Source organism: Colobus angolensis, unplaced genomic scaffold (genome assembly GCF_000951035.1).
Source record: "Colobus angolensis palliatus isolate OR3802 unplaced genomic scaffold, Cang.pa_1.0 Scaffold39, whole genome shotgun sequence".
NCBI lineage: Eukaryota > Metazoa > Chordata > Mammalia > Primates > Cercopithecidae > Colobus > Colobus angolensis.
Genome location: NW_012117265.1, coordinates 3,113,519 through 3,129,000, shown reverse-complemented (window position 1 = coordinate 3,129,000; position 15,482 = coordinate 3,113,519). Strand labels below are relative to the sequence as shown.

The 15,482-nt window shown below is 58.7% G+C and overlaps 3 protein-coding genes across 3 annotated transcripts in view; all 3 read left to right on the top strand.

Annotated features, from left to right (window-relative positions):
- The window catches only part of ICAM1 (intercellular adhesion molecule 1), a 21,258-nt gene extending 15,728 nt beyond the window's left edge, over positions 1 to 5,530 (top strand). The window contains exons 3-7 of the mRNA XM_011954867.1: positions 2,433 to 2,738; positions 2,984 to 3,271; positions 3,354 to 3,608; positions 3,731 to 3,976; positions 4,063 to 5,530. Coding sequence (XP_011810257.1) covers positions 2,433 to 2,738; positions 2,984 to 3,271; positions 3,354 to 3,608; positions 3,731 to 3,976; positions 4,063 to 4,235 — 1,268 coding nt within the window. The 3' untranslated portion in view covers positions 4,236 to 5,530. The remainder of the gene's footprint in view (positions 1 to 2,432; positions 2,739 to 2,983; positions 3,272 to 3,353; positions 3,609 to 3,730; positions 3,977 to 4,062) is intronic.
- A 348-nt stretch (positions 5,531 to 5,878) lies between these two features.
- ICAM4 (intercellular adhesion molecule 4 (Landsteiner-Wiener blood group)) lies at positions 5,879 to 7,498 on the top strand. The gene is made up of 3 exons (XM_011954866.1): positions 5,879 to 6,318; positions 6,449 to 6,751; positions 6,899 to 7,498. Exons 1-3 carry the CDS (start codon positions 5,925 to 5,927, stop codon positions 7,015 to 7,017), a joined length of 816 nt encoding a protein of 271 aa, XP_011810256.1. The 5' UTR covers positions 5,879 to 5,924; the 3' UTR covers positions 7,018 to 7,498.
- Positions 7,499 to 8,510: 1,012 nt separating this feature from the next.
- ICAM5 (intercellular adhesion molecule 5, telencephalin) overlaps positions 8,511 to 15,482 on the top strand; it is a 14,685-nt gene continuing 7,713 nt past the window's right edge. Inside the window, exons 1-12 of the mRNA XM_011954955.1 lie at positions 8,511 to 8,547; positions 9,020 to 9,211; positions 10,156 to 10,425; positions 10,594 to 10,914; positions 11,146 to 11,433; positions 11,732 to 11,986; positions 12,125 to 12,373; positions 12,827 to 13,072; positions 13,169 to 13,447; positions 13,530 to 13,769; positions 14,476 to 14,742; positions 15,465 to 15,478. Of these exons, the coding sequence (XP_011810345.1) occupies positions 9,130 to 9,211; positions 10,156 to 10,425; positions 10,594 to 10,914; positions 11,146 to 11,433; positions 11,732 to 11,986; positions 12,125 to 12,373; positions 12,827 to 13,072; positions 13,169 to 13,447; positions 13,530 to 13,769; positions 14,476 to 14,742; positions 15,465 to 15,478 (2,511 nt within the window). The 5' untranslated portion in view covers positions 8,511 to 8,547; positions 9,020 to 9,129. The remainder of the gene's footprint in view (positions 8,548 to 9,019; positions 9,212 to 10,155; positions 10,426 to 10,593; positions 10,915 to 11,145; positions 11,434 to 11,731; positions 11,987 to 12,124; positions 12,374 to 12,826; positions 13,073 to 13,168; positions 13,448 to 13,529; positions 13,770 to 14,475; positions 14,743 to 15,464; positions 15,479 to 15,482) is intronic.

Below are 15,482 nucleotides of genomic sequence, written 5' to 3'. Positions count from 1 at the left end.
AGCTGGGACTACAGGCACCCACCACCATGCCCAGCTAATATTTTGTATTTTTAGTAGAGATGGGGTTTCACCGTGTTAGCCAGGATCGTCTTGATCTCCTGACCTCGTGATCCGCCCACCTCGGCCTCCCAAAGAGTTGGGATTACAGGCGTGAGCCACCGCGCCTGGCCTGGCTGGTCTTGAACTCCTGACTTCAGGTGATCCATCCTCTCCGGCCTCCCAAAGTGCTGGGATTACAGGCATGAGCCACCACGCCTGGCTGAAGCACAGCTTGTTTTTTATTTTTTATTTTTTTTGAGAAATGAGGTCTCGCAATGTTGCCCAAGCTAGCCTTGAACTCCTGGCCTCAAATGATCCCTCCTTGGCCTCCCAAAGTACTGGGATTACAGGTGTGAGCCACCATGCTCCAGCCTTGCTTTCTTGAGATATGATTTAGAATACCATAAAATTCATCCCTTTTAAGCATACAATTCAATGACTTGTACAAACAACCATGACTACAATCTAATTTTAAAATATTTCCATCACTCTAAAAATGAAACCTCCTGCTTATATACAGCGACTCTATCTACCTCTTAAGTGAATTCATAATACTCCCACCTCTAATAACCCTATTTTACAGTTAAGGAAACTGAGGTTGAGAGAGACAAAGTCACTTACCCACAGCAAAGAAGCAAGACTGGATATCAAATGCAGGACCCCCGGGTCCTGATGCTTCTTTTTTTTTTTTTTTCTGAAAGAGAATCTCACTGTGTCACCCAGTCCAGAGTGCAGTGGCGCGATCTTGGTTCACTGCAATCTCTGCCTCTTGGGCTCAAGTGATCCTTTCACCTCAGCCTCCCAGGTAGCTGGGATTACAGGCACACAACACCACCCCTGGCTAATTTTTGTATTTTTAGTAGAGACGGGGTTTCACCATGTTGGCCAGGCTGAACTCCTGACCTCAGGTGATCACCTGCCTCGGTCTCCCAAAGTGTTGAGATTATTGGCATGAGCCACCACGCACAGCCTTTTTGTTGTTAGGCTCTGTCATTCATGACTTTTTTTTTTTTTTTAATAGAAATGGGGTTGTTCTTTCCCAGGCTAAAGTACAGTGGCATGATCACAGCTCACTGTAGCCTTAAACTCCTGGGCTCAAGTGAGCTTCCTGCCTCAGCCTCCCAAGTAGCAGGGACTACAGGCGTGTACCACCACACCCAGTTAACCATTCATTCATTCATTTATTTTGAGATGGAGTCTTGCTCTGTCACCTAGGCTGGAGTGCAGTGGCACGGTCTTAGCTCACTGCAACCTCCACCTCCCAGGTTCAAGCGATTCTCCTGCCTCAGCCTCCCGAGTAGCTGAGACTACAGGCATGTACCACCATGCCCGGCTAATTTGTGTATTTTTAGTAGAGATGGGGTTTCACTATGTTGGTCAGTCTGGTCTCGAACTCCTGGCCTCGTGATCCACCCACCTTGGCCTCCCAAAATTCTGGGATTAAAGGCATGAGCCAACGCGCCCTGCCAACCTGTTTATTTTTTATTTTTCTTTGAGATGGGGGTCTCCCTATGTTGCCCAGACTTGTCTTGAACTCCTGGCCTCAAGTGAGCCTCTTGCCTTGGCCTCACAAAGTGCTAGGATTACGGCCTGAGCCACCACACCTGGCTAACAGGTTTTTTGTTTTGTTTTGTTTTAAATAACGTCTAGGCCAAGTGTATTTGCTCTCACCTGTAATCCCAGCACTTTGGGAGGCCAGGGTGGGCAGATCACTTGAGGTCAGGAATTGGAGACCAGCCTGGGCAACATGCTGAAACCCCGTTTCTACTAAAAATACAAAAATTAGCTGGGTGTGGTGGCGCATGCCTGTAATCCCAGCTACTCAGGAGGCTGAGGCAGGAGAATCGCTTGAACCCAGGAGGCAGAGGTTGCAGTGAGCCAAGATTACGCTATCGCCCTCCAGCCTGGGCGACAGGAGACTTAGTTTAAAAAATTAATTAATTGATTAAAAATAAAAATACAAAAATTAACCAGGTATGGTGGTATGTGCCTGTAAATCTAAGCTACTCAGGAGGCTGAAGCAGGAGAATTGCCTGAACCCCAGAGGCGGAGGTTGCAGTGAGCCAAGATCGAGCTACTGTTTGCCCAGTCTAGTGCGTTGAGCTGCTGAATTTATTTGACCAGACACCTAGCAACTGACTTTGAAGTTCTTTTCCACTTTTCACTCTAAGATGCTGCTGTCATGAATAAGGAATTTTTTGATCCCCTTCACAAACACTCGGGTCCCTCTTACCAGCTTTCACTGAAGATCTTGACATTCCTATCTGCTTAGGTGTCTGGGAGTGTTTGGGGGAGATACCGAAGAGGTGGGGCTCCCAGGCAGGTGCGGTTTGTCTGTTAGGCAGGCAGCAAGGTCCAGTTCACCAGACACCCCCACCTCTGTTTTCCTGCAGGGACTCCAGAACGGGTGGAACTGGCACCCCTTCCCTCTTGGCAGCCGGTGGGCAAGAACCTTACCCTACGCTGCCAGGTGGAGGGTGGGGCACCCCGGGCCAACCTCACTGTGGTGCTGCTCCGTGGGGAGAAGGAGCTGAGTCGGCAGTCAGCGGTGGGGGAGCCCGCCGAGGTCACGACCACGGTGCCTGTGAGCAGAGATGACCACGGAGCCAATTTCTCGTGCCGCACTGAACTGGACCTTCGGTCCTGTGGGCTGGGGCTGTTTGAGAACACCTCGGCTCCTCAGCAGCTCCAAACCTTTGGTGAGGATTGAAGACGCCAGCAGGGAGAGGGTGGAGGTGGGGTATCCTGCAATGGGGTGCCTGTGGCCGCAGGATCTTTTGAGACGGGTGTGGCCCCGGCTAAGGGATGCATGTGTTGTAGGCATATGTAACCTAGGCTGCTGAGTCACCCTGGAAGAGGATCTCGCAGGAGGGGGATGAAATGCCCCAGAGAAGGGCTTCAGGATGTCCATCCCTGTCTGCTCACACCTTCCCTCTCTCCCTAGACCTGCCAGCGACTCCCCCACAACTTGTCAGCCCCCAGGTCCTAGAGGTGGACACGCAGGGGACCGTGGTCTGTTCCCTGGACGGGCTGTTCCCAGTCTCAGAGGCTCAGGTCTACCTGGCACTGGGGGACCAGAAGTTGAACCCCACAATCACCTATGGCAACAACTCCCTCTCGGCCAAGGCCTCAGTCAAGGTGACCGCAGAGGAGGAGGGCACCCAGCGGCTGTTGTGTTCAGTAATGCTGGGGACCCAGACCCAGGAGACACGGCAGACAGTGACCATCTACAGTAAGAAGGGGCAGGGGCGGAGCGGGGCTTCTCGGGGGTGTGGCCTGAACCCGGGGCGGGGCTCACTGTGTGCTCATCCCAGGCTTTCCGGCACCCAACGTGATTCTGACCGAGCCAGAGGTCTCAGAAGGGACTGAGGTGACAGTGAAGTGTGAGGCCCACTCTACAGCCAAGGTGACGCTGAATGGGGTTCCAGCCCAGCCACCGGGCCCGAGGGCCGAGCTCCTGCTGAAAGCCACCCCAGAGGACAACGGGCGCAGCTTCTCCTGCTCTGCAACCCTGGAGGTGGCTGGCCAGCTTGTACACAAGAACCAGACCCGGCAGCTCCGTGTCCTGTGTGAGTGGGGCTGCTGGTCAATGACCCCATCCCCCAAGGCCCAATCCCTGAAGTCCCATCGGGTCTTGCCCTCCAAGTCCTGCCCCTACCCACCTCCATGTCATCTTGTTGTGTTTTTCCAGATGGACCCCGACTGGACGAGAAGGATTGTCCGGGAAACTGGACGTGGCCAGAAAATTCCCAGCAGACTCCAATGTGCCAGGCTTGGGGGAACCCCTTGCCCCAGCTCAAGTGTCTAAAGGATGGCACTTTCCCATTGCCCATTGGGAAATCAGTGACTGTCACTCGGGATCTTGCGGGCACCTACCTCTGTCAGGCCAGGAGCACTCGAGGGGAGGTCACCCGCGAGGTGACGGTGAATGTGCTCTGTGAGTGAGCCGGCGTGCAGAGCTGGGTGGGGGAAGGGGCCACGAACCCAGTGCAATCCTCACCCCCCGTTGTATCCTCCCCACAGCCCCCCAGTATGAAATGGTCATCATCACTGTGGTAGCAGCCGCAGTCATCCTGGGTATGGCAGGCGTCGCCACGTACCTCTATAACCGCCAGCGGAAGATCAGGAAATACAGACTACAGCAGGCTCAAAACGGCACCCCCATGAAAGCAAACACGCAAGCCACGCCTCCCTGAACCTATCCCAGGACAGGGCCTCTTCCTCGGTCCTCCCATATCGGTGGCAGTGGTGCCACACTGAACAGAGTATGCCATGCAGCTACACCCACTGGCCCTGGGATGCCAGAGGACAGGGCACTGTGCTCAGTCAGATGCAGACAGCATGTGGGGCCATGGTACCTGCACACCTGAAACACTAGGCCACGCATCTGATCTGTAGTCACATGACTAAGCCAAGAGAAAGGAGCAAGACTCAAGACCTGATTGATGGATGTCAAAGTCTAGCCTGATGAGAGGGGAAGTGGTGGGGGAGACATACCCCCACCATGAGGACATACAGCCGGGAAATGCTGAAACTTGCTGCCTATTGGGTATGCTGAGACCCCACAGACTTACGGAAGAAGTGACCCTCCATAGACATGTGTGGCATCAAAACACAAAGGCCCACACTTCCTGATGGATGCCAGCTTGGGCACTGCTGTCTACTGACCCCAACCCTTGATGATATGTATTTATTCATTTGTTATTTTACCAGCTATTTATTGAGTGTCTTTTATGTAGGCTAAATGAACATAGGTCTCTGGCCTCAGGGAGCTCCCAGTCCTAATCACATTCAAGGTCACCAGGTACAGTTGTACAGGTTGTACACTGCAGGAGGGTGCCTGGCAAAAAGATCAAATGGGGCTAGGACTTCTCATTGGCCAACCTGCCTTTCCCCAGAAGGAGTGATTTTTCTATCCGCACAAAAGCACTGTATAGACTAGTAGTGGTTACAGGTTCAGGGATTACCCAGTAAGGCCTTATTCCTCCCTTCCCCCCAAAACTGACACCTTTGTTAGCCACCTCCCCACCCAAATACATTTCTGCCAGTGTTCACAATGACACTCAGTGGTCATTCCTGGACCAACCTATGCCTGGTCCTCTTGTCCTGTTTGCATTTCACTGGGAGCTTGCACTATGCAGCTCCAGTTTCCTGCAGTGATGAGGGTCCTGCAAGCAGTGGGGAAGGGGGCCAAGGTATTGGAGGACTCTCTCCCAGCTTTGGAAGCCTCATGCGTGTGTGTGTGTGTATATGTGTGTAGACAAGGTCTCCCTCTGTCACCCGGGCTGGAGTGCAGTGGTGCAATCATAGTTCACTGCAGCCTTGACCTCCTGGGCTCAAGTGATCCTCCCATCTCAACCTCCTGAGTAGCTGGGACCATAGGCTCACACCACCATACAAGGCAAATTTGATTTTTTTTTTTTTTTTAAGAGACAGGGTCTCGCAACATTGCCCAGACTTCCTTTGTGTTAATAAAGCTTTCTCATCTGCCTCAGCCTTAAGTGAGTTGAGGGGAAGTGTCACATCCAGCTGGAGTCCTTTCTAAGCAGCCACAGCCAGATCCTCCCACTTCCTCCCCCAAGAAAACATTGTGGGTTGATGGCCATACCCTGAGGTTCTGGTCCAAATCTGGGACTTTCTATGACCTTCTGGTCTCTAGTGAAAACTAAAGACTCCTCTCCAGAAAAAAACATTTGGTTTCCAATGAGGCCTGGAATCTCATTCTTGACCCGGGGAGGGGAATTTTTGCAGGACTCCCCAGCCCTCCGTTGGGGCCTCCCCTCTCTCTCTAGGGTGGAGTCGAGGAGGCGGGGCTGCGGGCCTCCTTATCTCTAGAGCCGGCCCTGGCTCTCTGGCGCCGGGCCCCTTAGTCCGGGCTTTTTGCCATGGGGTCGCTGTTCCCCCTGTCGCTGCTGCTTTTTTTGGCGGCCGCCTACCCGGGGGTTGGGTGGGCGCTGGGACGCCGGATTAAGCGGGCTCAAGGCCCCAAGGGTAGCCCTCTCGCGCCCTCGGGGACCTCAGTGCCCTTCTGGGTGCGCATGAGCCCGGAGTTTGTGGCTGTGCCGCCGGGGAGGGAAGTGTGGCTCAATTGCAGCAACAGCTGTCCCCAGCCGCAGAATTCCAGCCTCCGCACTGGGCTGCGGCAGGGTGAGACGCTCAGAGGGCCGGGTTGGGTATGTTACCAGCTGCTCGACGTGAGGGCCTTCAGCTCCCACGCGCACTGCCTTGTCACCTGCGCAGGAAAAACACGCTGGGCCACCACCAGGATCACCGCCTACAGTGAGGGACAGGGGCTCGGTCCTGGCTGGGGTGAGGGGAGGGGGCTGGAAGAGGTGGGGGGAGGGTAGTTGACAGTCGGCTCTTTAGGGAGCGCCCGCGGACTTCACGCAGAGGCTCCCCCTTGCCTTAGAACCACCCCACAGCGTGATTTTGGAGCCTCCAGTCTTAAAGGGCAGGAAATACACTTTGCGCTGCCACGTGACGCACGTGTTCCCGGTGGGCTACTTGGTGGTGACCCTGAGGCTTGGCGGCCGGGTCATCTATTCCGAAAGTCTAGAGCGCTACACTCGCCAGGATCTGGCCAACGTGACCTTGACCCACGAGTTTCCTGCTGGACCCCGCGACTTCTGGCAGCCCGTGATCTGCCACACGCGCCTCAATCTCGAAGGCCTGGTGGTCCGCAACAGCTCGGCACCCATTACACTGATGCTGGGTAAGGCACCCCTGTAACCCTAGGGACTAGGAGGAAGGGGGCGGAGAGAGTTATGACCCCGAGAGGGCGCACAGACCAAGTGTGAGCTCCACGCGGGTCGACAGACCTCCCTGTGTTCCGTTCCTAATTCTCGCCTCCTGCTCCCAGCTTGGAGCCCGGCGCCCACAGCTTCGGCCTCCGGTTCCATCGCTGCCCTTGTGGGAATCCTCCTCGCTGTGGGCTCTGTGTACCTGTGCAAGTGCCTACCTATGAAGTCCCAGGCGTAAAGGGCGGTGTTCTATGCCGGCTGAACAAGACAGAAGAGGAATATGGAACCATTTGGGGAATCGGCCAGACATGGTGGCTGACGCCTGCAATCCCAGCACTTTGGGAGGCCGAGGCAGGAGAATCGCTTGAGCCCAGGAGTTCGAGACCAGCCTGGACAACATAGTGAGACCCCCGTCTACGCAAAAAATACAAAAATTAGCCGGGTGTGGTGGCCAGCACCTGTAGTCCCAGCTACCCGGGAGGCTGAGTTGGGAGGATCGCTTGAGCCCTGAAAGTCGAGGTTGCAGTGAGCCTTGATGGTACCACTGCACTCCAGCCTGGGGTACAGAGCAAGACCCTATCTCCAAAAATAAAATAAAAATAAAAATAAATATTGGCGGGGGAACCCTCCAGAATCAATAAAGACTTCCTTAACCAGCCTCTGTCCTGTGACCTAGGGGTCTGCATTACTGCCATTCTTCGAAGAACTTTTTTTTTTTTTTTTTTTTGCGATCACTTTCTCCAAGTTCTTTGTCTCCCTGGGGGCACCTGAGGTTTCCTCACTCAGGGCCCACCTGGGGTCCCGAAGCCCCAGACTTTGTGTATCCCTAGCAGGTGTCACAGAAATCTGTAACACTCATATGCACAAAAGTTCATGGTTTTTGTGAATTAGAACTTTTTTTTTTTTTTTTTTTTGCGATCACTTTCTCCAAGTTCTTTGTCTCCCTGGGGGCACCTGAGGTTTCCTCACTCAGGGCCCACCTGGGGTCCCGAAGCCCCAGACTTTGTGTATCCCTAGCAGGTGTCACAGAAACCTCTCCTGCTGGCATCATCGAGTGGGATCAGCGCGGGTCCGGGAGGGCCACGGGCAGGGGCAGGGTGGGGTTCATGGTATGGCTTTCCTGATTGGCCCCGCCGCCACCACGCGGCAGCTCTGATTGGATGTTAAGTTTCCTATCCTAGCCCCACCTTCAGACCCTGTGCTTTCCTGGAGGCCAAACAACTGTGGAGCGAGAACTCATCTCCAAAATAACTTACCACGCTGGGGTGAGACCACGAATGGTGGGGAGGGGAGGGTCCCATGGACATATTGAAGGACATGGATACGCAGAAGAGGTATCCATGTAGTGGCAGCCGGGAAGGAGTGATCAGATGTCCACATGGAATATCACAAACTCGAATTCTGAAGATGTCCTGGTAGTCACCCGGCCAGATGAGCACGTGGAGTTGGGGGGGGGGTGTCAAAGCTTGGGGCCCAGATGCGGAGTCAAAAGCGTCACCCTTGGTCCCTCGTTCTTGCATGGAGGTCCAGGGCCCCCGCACACCAAGCAGAAGGTGGACTCAGGGGGGCTCCAGGGTGGCTTGAGCTCACACACGCTGAGTAGACACGTGCCCGCTGCACCCTGGGTAAATACAGATCCGGAGCCGAGAGGATTCTAATTTAGACGCCCGCGAACGCTGCGCGCACGCACACGTGTCCTCGGCTCGCTGGCACTTTTGTCCCGCCCCCTCCGTCGCGTGCCGGGGCTGACCTGGAGGGGGGCTTAGGGGTGTGGCTCCGTGGGGTCAAAAGGAGAAGGGTCGGTGAGAGAGACATCCCCACACCCTCCCCTAGAACTGTCCTTTCCCCATCCAGTGCCTCTCAAATCTCTCTTAGTCCCCAAATGCATCCCCGCCCTAAGGGGGGCTGGTGGGAGGAGCTACATGTGGGGGCGGAGCTCGGAGTCCAACTCATTATCATGGCATCTCAGCCAGGGCTGGGGTAGCGGTTTGGAAAGGGCAACCCAGCATCTCCCGATCCCAGAGTCGCGGCCGGGGATGACGCGGGAGAGGGTGGTCGCCCCCAGAAGGCTCCGGGCCATCATGCCGGCCTCCACGTAGACCCCGGGGGTCGCTCGCTCCCGCCAGCTCGCCTTCACTAAGGCCAGGAGCTTAGCGCAAGCTCGCCTCCCGCCCCCCCACCGCCTCTGCCGCCGCCCCCTCCTTGGAAACCAAGTTACCAACGTTAAACCAATCCCCGAGCGCAACTCTGCCTCCCCCACACCCCACCCGCCGCGCCGCGCGGAGCCGTCCTCTAGCCCAGCTCCTCGGCTCGCGCTCCCCTCGCCTCCTGTGCTTTCCCCGCCGCGGCGATGCCAGGGCCTTCGCCAGGGCTGCGCCGGGCGCTACTCGGCCTCTGGGCTGCTCTGGGCCTGGGGCTCTTCGGCCTCTCAGGTAAGAGTCCCCCTCTGGCTCGGGGTGGACAGGGCGGGGGCGGAGTCCCTGGACCTGGGAAGCGGCCTCCTGTCCCTCCCAGCTCCGCCCTCGCCTCGCTCTCACGCCTCTGCCCCCACCTCGAGCCTGAGTCTTCTCCCCTTCCCCCTCCTCCCCAACACACACCCGAGCCCCAGCTTCCCGACTCCTCGATCGCCCCTACCCGCTTCGAGATCCTAGGTGTTCTTCCGCACCCAACCCTTCGCCCTGGAGACACAGTGTCTCTCCTGTCCCCTCCCCGGGTACCTTCTCACGCTCTGCTGTGCACCATGGTCCACGAACTGGCATCTTCCCCACTCGCGGTCCGCGAAGACTCCATCTCTCCAACTACCGTGACTCAGAGACGCTGTTCCCGCTCCACCCAGAGCCCTGGCAACCGGGTCCCTCAGCTGTTCCCGCGGTTCCTTCCATGAGCCCAGCCCTGCGTCCCGGCTCCGTGTTCTTCACCAGGTGTAGGGTCCTTCCTGATCCTTGACCCAGCCTCGTCTCTCCTTTGCCCTTGCCGCAAACGCACTCTCCTCGTATCCCCGCATTCTGCCAGGACCCTGAGAATCTGTTCATCTCCCATCCCCCTCCGGGGTCCCCTTCTCTCAGCCTTGCTGTGTTCATCGGAGACCCCACCTTTCCTCTCCTCTACCCCCTCCCCCATGCTTTCCCGCCGCTCCATCGGCGCTTTGGAGACCAGGGCTCTCTGCTACCAGGTCCCAGAGACACCCTCGAGGTTTAGACTCTGGGAGCGCGCCTTTAAACCGGAGGCCTGGGCAGGACGCGGGACGCCTGGGTTCTTTCCCCGGCTGCAGCCTCTCCTCCTCCTCCCCGCCCTCCGAGAATCCTTGACTCGACATAGGGGCGCTAAGATGTCAGGGAGTTGGCTCCCCAGGCTGAGCCCGCGTTTCCCTGGGCAGCGGTCTCGCAGGAGCCCTTCTGGGCGGACCTGCAGCCCCGCGTGGCGTTCGTGGAGCGCGGGGGCTCGCTGTGGCTGAATTGCAGCACCAACTGCCCTCGGCCGGAGCGCGGTGGCCTGGAGACCTCGCTGCGCCGAAACGGGACCCAGAGGGGTTTGCGTTGGTTGGCGCGGCAGCTGGTGGACATTCGCGAGCCGGAGACCCAGCCCGTCTGCTTCTTCCGCTGCGCGCGGCGCACACTACAGGCGCGTGGGCTCATTCGCACTTTCCGTGAGTTCTGGGTGGCCACGCGCGTACTCCACTACTTTCCCTCCCTCCCAGGCCCCGCCCCCTGGGTCCCAGGGTCCTCCCCTTCATGCCCCACCTTCTGTATCCCACCCCCTCCCCTGGGTTCCAAGTTCCGGCGTTCCAAGAGCGGCGGACTCTTCCCCCTTGCAGAGCGACCAGATCGCGTAGAGCTGATGCCGCTGCCTCCCTGGCAGCCGGTGGGCGAGAACTTCACCCTGAGCTGTAGGGTCCCCGGCGCCGGGCCCCGTGCGAGCCTCACTCTGACCCTGCTGCGGGGCGCCCAGGAACTGATCCGCCGCAGTTTCGCCGGCGAACCACCCCGAGCGCGGGGCGCGGTGCTCACAGCCACGGTACTGGCTCGGAGGGAGGACCATGGGGCCAATTTCTCGTGTCGCGCGGAGCTGGACCTGCGGCCTCACGGCCTGGGACTGTTTGAAAACAGCTCGGCCCCCAGAGAGCTCCGAACCTTCTGTGAGTGGGTGTGGGGAGGAGATGGGGACCAAGTGGGGTCGGGTCGGTGTTTAGGAGGTTTAGAGGCAGATACATCTGAATGCTGGTCCTGACTTCAACCCTCACTGGCTGAGCTGTTGCCCTCTCCGTGCCTTGAGGATGATAATACGATAAGATAGTGCATGTCAAGTGCTTAGGACATATTGAGCGCTCGGAACACAGTTCGTTCAAACTTGGTTCTTCGACCCCTAGCCCTGTCTCCGGATCCCCCGCGCCTCACTGCTCCCCGGCTCTTGGAAGTTGGCTCGGAAAGGCCGGTGAGCTGCGCTCTGGACGGACTGTTTCCAGCCTCAGAGGCCAGGGTCTACCTCGCACTGGGGGACCAGAATCTGAGTCCTGATGTCACCCTCGACGGGGACGCACTCGTGGCCACTGCCACAGCCACAGCTAGTGCAGAGCAGGAGGGTGCCAGGCAGCTGGTCTGCAACGTCACCCTGGGGGGCGAAGACCGGGAGACCCGGGAGAACGTGACCATCTACAGTAAGGAGGGAGGCGGGGTCTCCGCGGCTCGGAGGTGGGACCAGAGGAACGCGAAGGCGGGGCGAAGAGTGGGCGGGACCTCAGTACCGGAACAGGCGAAGCCCGAGTGTCCCGAGGGGGCGGGGCAGGTGGGGGCGGAGACGTAATCACTGGGGAGGAGGAGCCTGTACAGCCTGAGAGGCGGGGCGCGGCACCCTAGTTCCATCTCAGCACCCCAGGATTCAGGCAGATAAGAGGCGGGCCTTGACCGGCGGGAGGGACGTGGTCAGTATACTCCGACTAAATGCTCCGCCCCCAGGCTTCCCGGCACCACTCCTGACCCTGAGCGAACCCAGCGTCTCCGAGGGGCAGATGGTGACAGTAACCTGCGCAGCCGTGGCCCAAGCCCTGGTCACACTGGAGGGAGTTCCAGCCGCCGTCCTGGGGCAGCCCGCCCAACTTCAGCTAAATGCCACCGAGAACGACGACAGGCGCAACTTCTTCTGCGACGCCACCCTAGACGTGGACGGGGAGACCCTGATCAAGAACAGGAGCGCAGAGCTTCGCGTCCTATGTGAGTTAGTGATAACCCCTCGCCCCACACCTCGTGGTGATTTCCAAGGACCTGCCTGCTCCCTGGCCATGTCGTGGAGGCGGGGCCATTTCTCACGGTCCACGTCTAAGCCTCTGTAACCCCACACCCTGCCCGCAGACGCCCCCCGGCTGGACGATTCAGACTGCCCCAGGAGCTGGACGTGGCCCGAGGGCCCAGAGCAGACGCTGCGCTGCGAGGCCCGCGGGAACCCAGAACCCTCAGTGCACTGTGCGCGCTCCGACGGCGGGGCCGTGCTGGCTCTGGGCCTGCTGGGTCCGATCACTCGGGCGCTCTCAGGCACTTACCGCTGCAAGGCGGCCAATGATCAGGGCGAGGCGGTCAAGGACGTGACGCTGACGGTGGAGTGTGAGTGGGGGTGCGCAGGGCGCATCTCTATCTGGTTCAGAATCTGGGGGGGTGGCCAGCCTCCAGGGAAGAGTAGGAGTAGGGTATGAAGTGTCCCTTTGGGTGGGGTTTGGGGAAAGGGAAGAGGCTGGTTAGTGGGGTTGGGGAAAGATCTTGGAGGATGGAAGAGACCGGGTGGGCGTGTCCCTAGCCCAGGGCGTGGCATGTGGGCGGAGTCTTAGAAAGGCGGGAGGTCCAGAGTGGTTAAAATTTTTAGACCGAAAAAGGCGCCCCTGGTGGCTCAGGGAGCTCCCAGACAGAGTGCATGGATCGACTAGCGTGACACCCCTAGGATTGGCGTCCAAGGGTTGTGCAGGAACAACCCTTTGTGGAAACCTTGAAAGGCCAAGGAAGGTCTAGGGACGTCAGACTTGCCCCCAAACCCCGAAGCCAACAATACGCTCCCTCCTCCAGACGCACCAGCGCTGGACAGTGTGGGCTGCCCAGAACGCATTACTTGGCTGGAGGGAACAGAAGCCTCGCTGAGCTGTGTGGCGCACGGGGTACCGCCTCCTGATGTGATCTGCATGCGCTCTGGAGAGCTCGCGGCAGTCATCGAGGGGCTGTTGCGTGTGACCCGGGAGCATGCAGGCACTTACCGCTGCGAAGCCACCAACCCTCGGGGCTCTGCGGCCAAAAATGTGGCTATCACGGTGGAATGTGAGTAGGGGCACCGCGGAGTGGGGCAGGATCTGTGGGACAACCCCGACTGGACTTCCTGGCCCCCGTATGAGCCCCTGCAATCCTTTTTCCCAGATGGCCCCAGGTTTGAGGAGCCGAGCTGCCCCAGCAACTGGACATGGGTTGAAGGATCTGGGCACCTGTTTCCCTGTGAGGTCGATGGGAAGCCACAGCCAAACGTGAAGTGCGTGGGCTCCGGGGACACCACTGAGGGGGTGCTGCTGCCGCTGGCACCCCCAGACCATAGTTCCATAGCTCCCAGAATCCCTAGAGTCCTGGCACCCGGTATCTACGTCTGCAATGCCACCAACCGCCACGGCTCCGTGGCCAAAACAGTCGTCGTGAGCGCGGAGTGTGAGCGAGGCCCAGGCGGGTGGGGAGCGGGTGTGCCCCACGGTCCAGGCACTCCCTGACATCCCCCATGGCTGCTTTGCAGCGCCACCGGAGATGGATGAATCCACCTGCCCAAGTCACCAGACGTGGCTGGAAGGGACTGAGGCTTCGGCGCTGGCCTGCGCCGCCCGGGGTCGCCCTTCCCCAGGAGTGCTCTGCTCTCGGGAAGGCACTCCGTGGCCTGAGCAGCAGCGCGTGTCCCGAGAGGACGCGGGCATTTACCACTGTGTGGCCACCAATGCGCATGGCACGGACTCCCGGACCGTCACCGTGGGCGTGGAATGTGAGTGGGGGCAGCACTGGATGGAGGGGACACGGCCTCAGAAGAATGACCCGCAGCGGTGGGAGCATTCAAGGGCACCTCTCCCAGTCCCATTCTCGGGGACAGGGAATTCCAGCCTAAACCAGGGGGTAATGAAAATTCTAGCCAGGCGCGGTGGCTCAGGCCTGTAATCCCAACACTTTGGAAGGTTGAGGCGGATGAATCACTTTAGGCCAGGAGTTCGAGACCAGCCTGGCCAACATGGCGAAAACCCCTCTCTACAAAAATCCAGTCGTGGTGGTGGGCGCCTGTAGTCCCAGCTACTTGGGAGACTGAGGCAGGAGAATCGCTTGAGCCTGGGAGGCGGAGGTTGCAGGGAGCCGAGATCCCTCCACTGTACTCCAGCCTGGGAGACAGAGTGAGACTGTTTCTTAGAAAAAAAAACAAAACAAAAGAAAATTCTAGGGAATAGGAGCACGGCCCTCCTCGATCCTGGATTGGAACACTGGCCTGGGCTTCACCTCCTTCCATTCAGTGAAGAAGGGCGAGGAATTTTAGCCGCAACAGCAGCCTGATTGTCGGGGAAGGAGGCTCTGATAGGAGGCAGGATCCTTTTGTGCCCATCAGAGGCGCGGTGGCCTCACATCGATCGTGGTGGGCCGGAGCAGGGCATTTGATCAGTGGCTGGGCCGGCGCTAAGCCCCACTTCACCTTCTGTGCCCTTCAGACCGGCCGGTGGTGGCCGAACTTGCTGCCTCGCCCCCTGGAGGCGTGCGCCCAGGCGGAAACTTCACCTTGACCTGCCGCGCGGAGGCCTGGCCTCCAGCCCAGATCAGCTGGCGCGCGCCTCCGGGTGCCCTCAACATCGGCCTGTCGAGCAACAACAGCACACTGAGCGTGGCAGGCGCCATGGGAAGCCACGGCGGCGAGTACGAGTGCGCAGCCACCAACGCGCACGGGCGCCACGCGCGGCGCATCACGGTGCGCGTGGCAGGTAAGTGGCAGCTGGGGAGGGGCGGGGCGAGGTATCTGCGAGGGGGCGTGACCTGGGACCTGGGGCGGCCTACCCCGCCTGCCTCCCTCTCAGTCCAGGTAGATGAGACGTAAGTGGGGCAGAGTAGAAGTCAAGGGTGCCTGGGCGGGTGGGGCTGTTGATCACACTTTGGGGGGTGGGAGATGGAGGTGGCGGGGGGACTGAATTCAAGGGGAGGGACCCTCCAGGGCTGTCAGTACTGCAGGAAAGGACTTAAAAACTTGGAGTGGATTCTGCGTGGTGGATACTTGACCCAATTCACCCTCCACTGTGGAGAAGATTGGGGAGGGACCAAAGTCATTGGATGATGGAGGGAGGGGTCAAGATCGCCTTCTCTCACTTCCTGAAGCTCCTGGGGCTGGATTCTCTCTGGGGTGGGGAGAACCTGACCTGGTCCTGCCAGTCCTCATTTTCTGGGAGATGGGGAGAGTTGACTTGTCGCTAGAGGGCTAAGTGTGGTCACGGGTTTATGTCACCATGGGCTGAAGTGCGATGTAAATTGAGTCTTGAGTCGCCCTGGCACTGGGAGTGGCCTTCCTGCGTGGGGTCTCTCCCTTCTCCCAAGGCCAGACAGTGAGCTCCTCGGGGCATGAGGACTGACCTCGTGCCTGTGAGGGGGCGGGGGACGGTGGGGGAAGCCCCCGGGAGCTTGGCCACCCTCCGCGAGGGTCTCCACCCCGCAGGTCCGTGGCTGTGGGTCG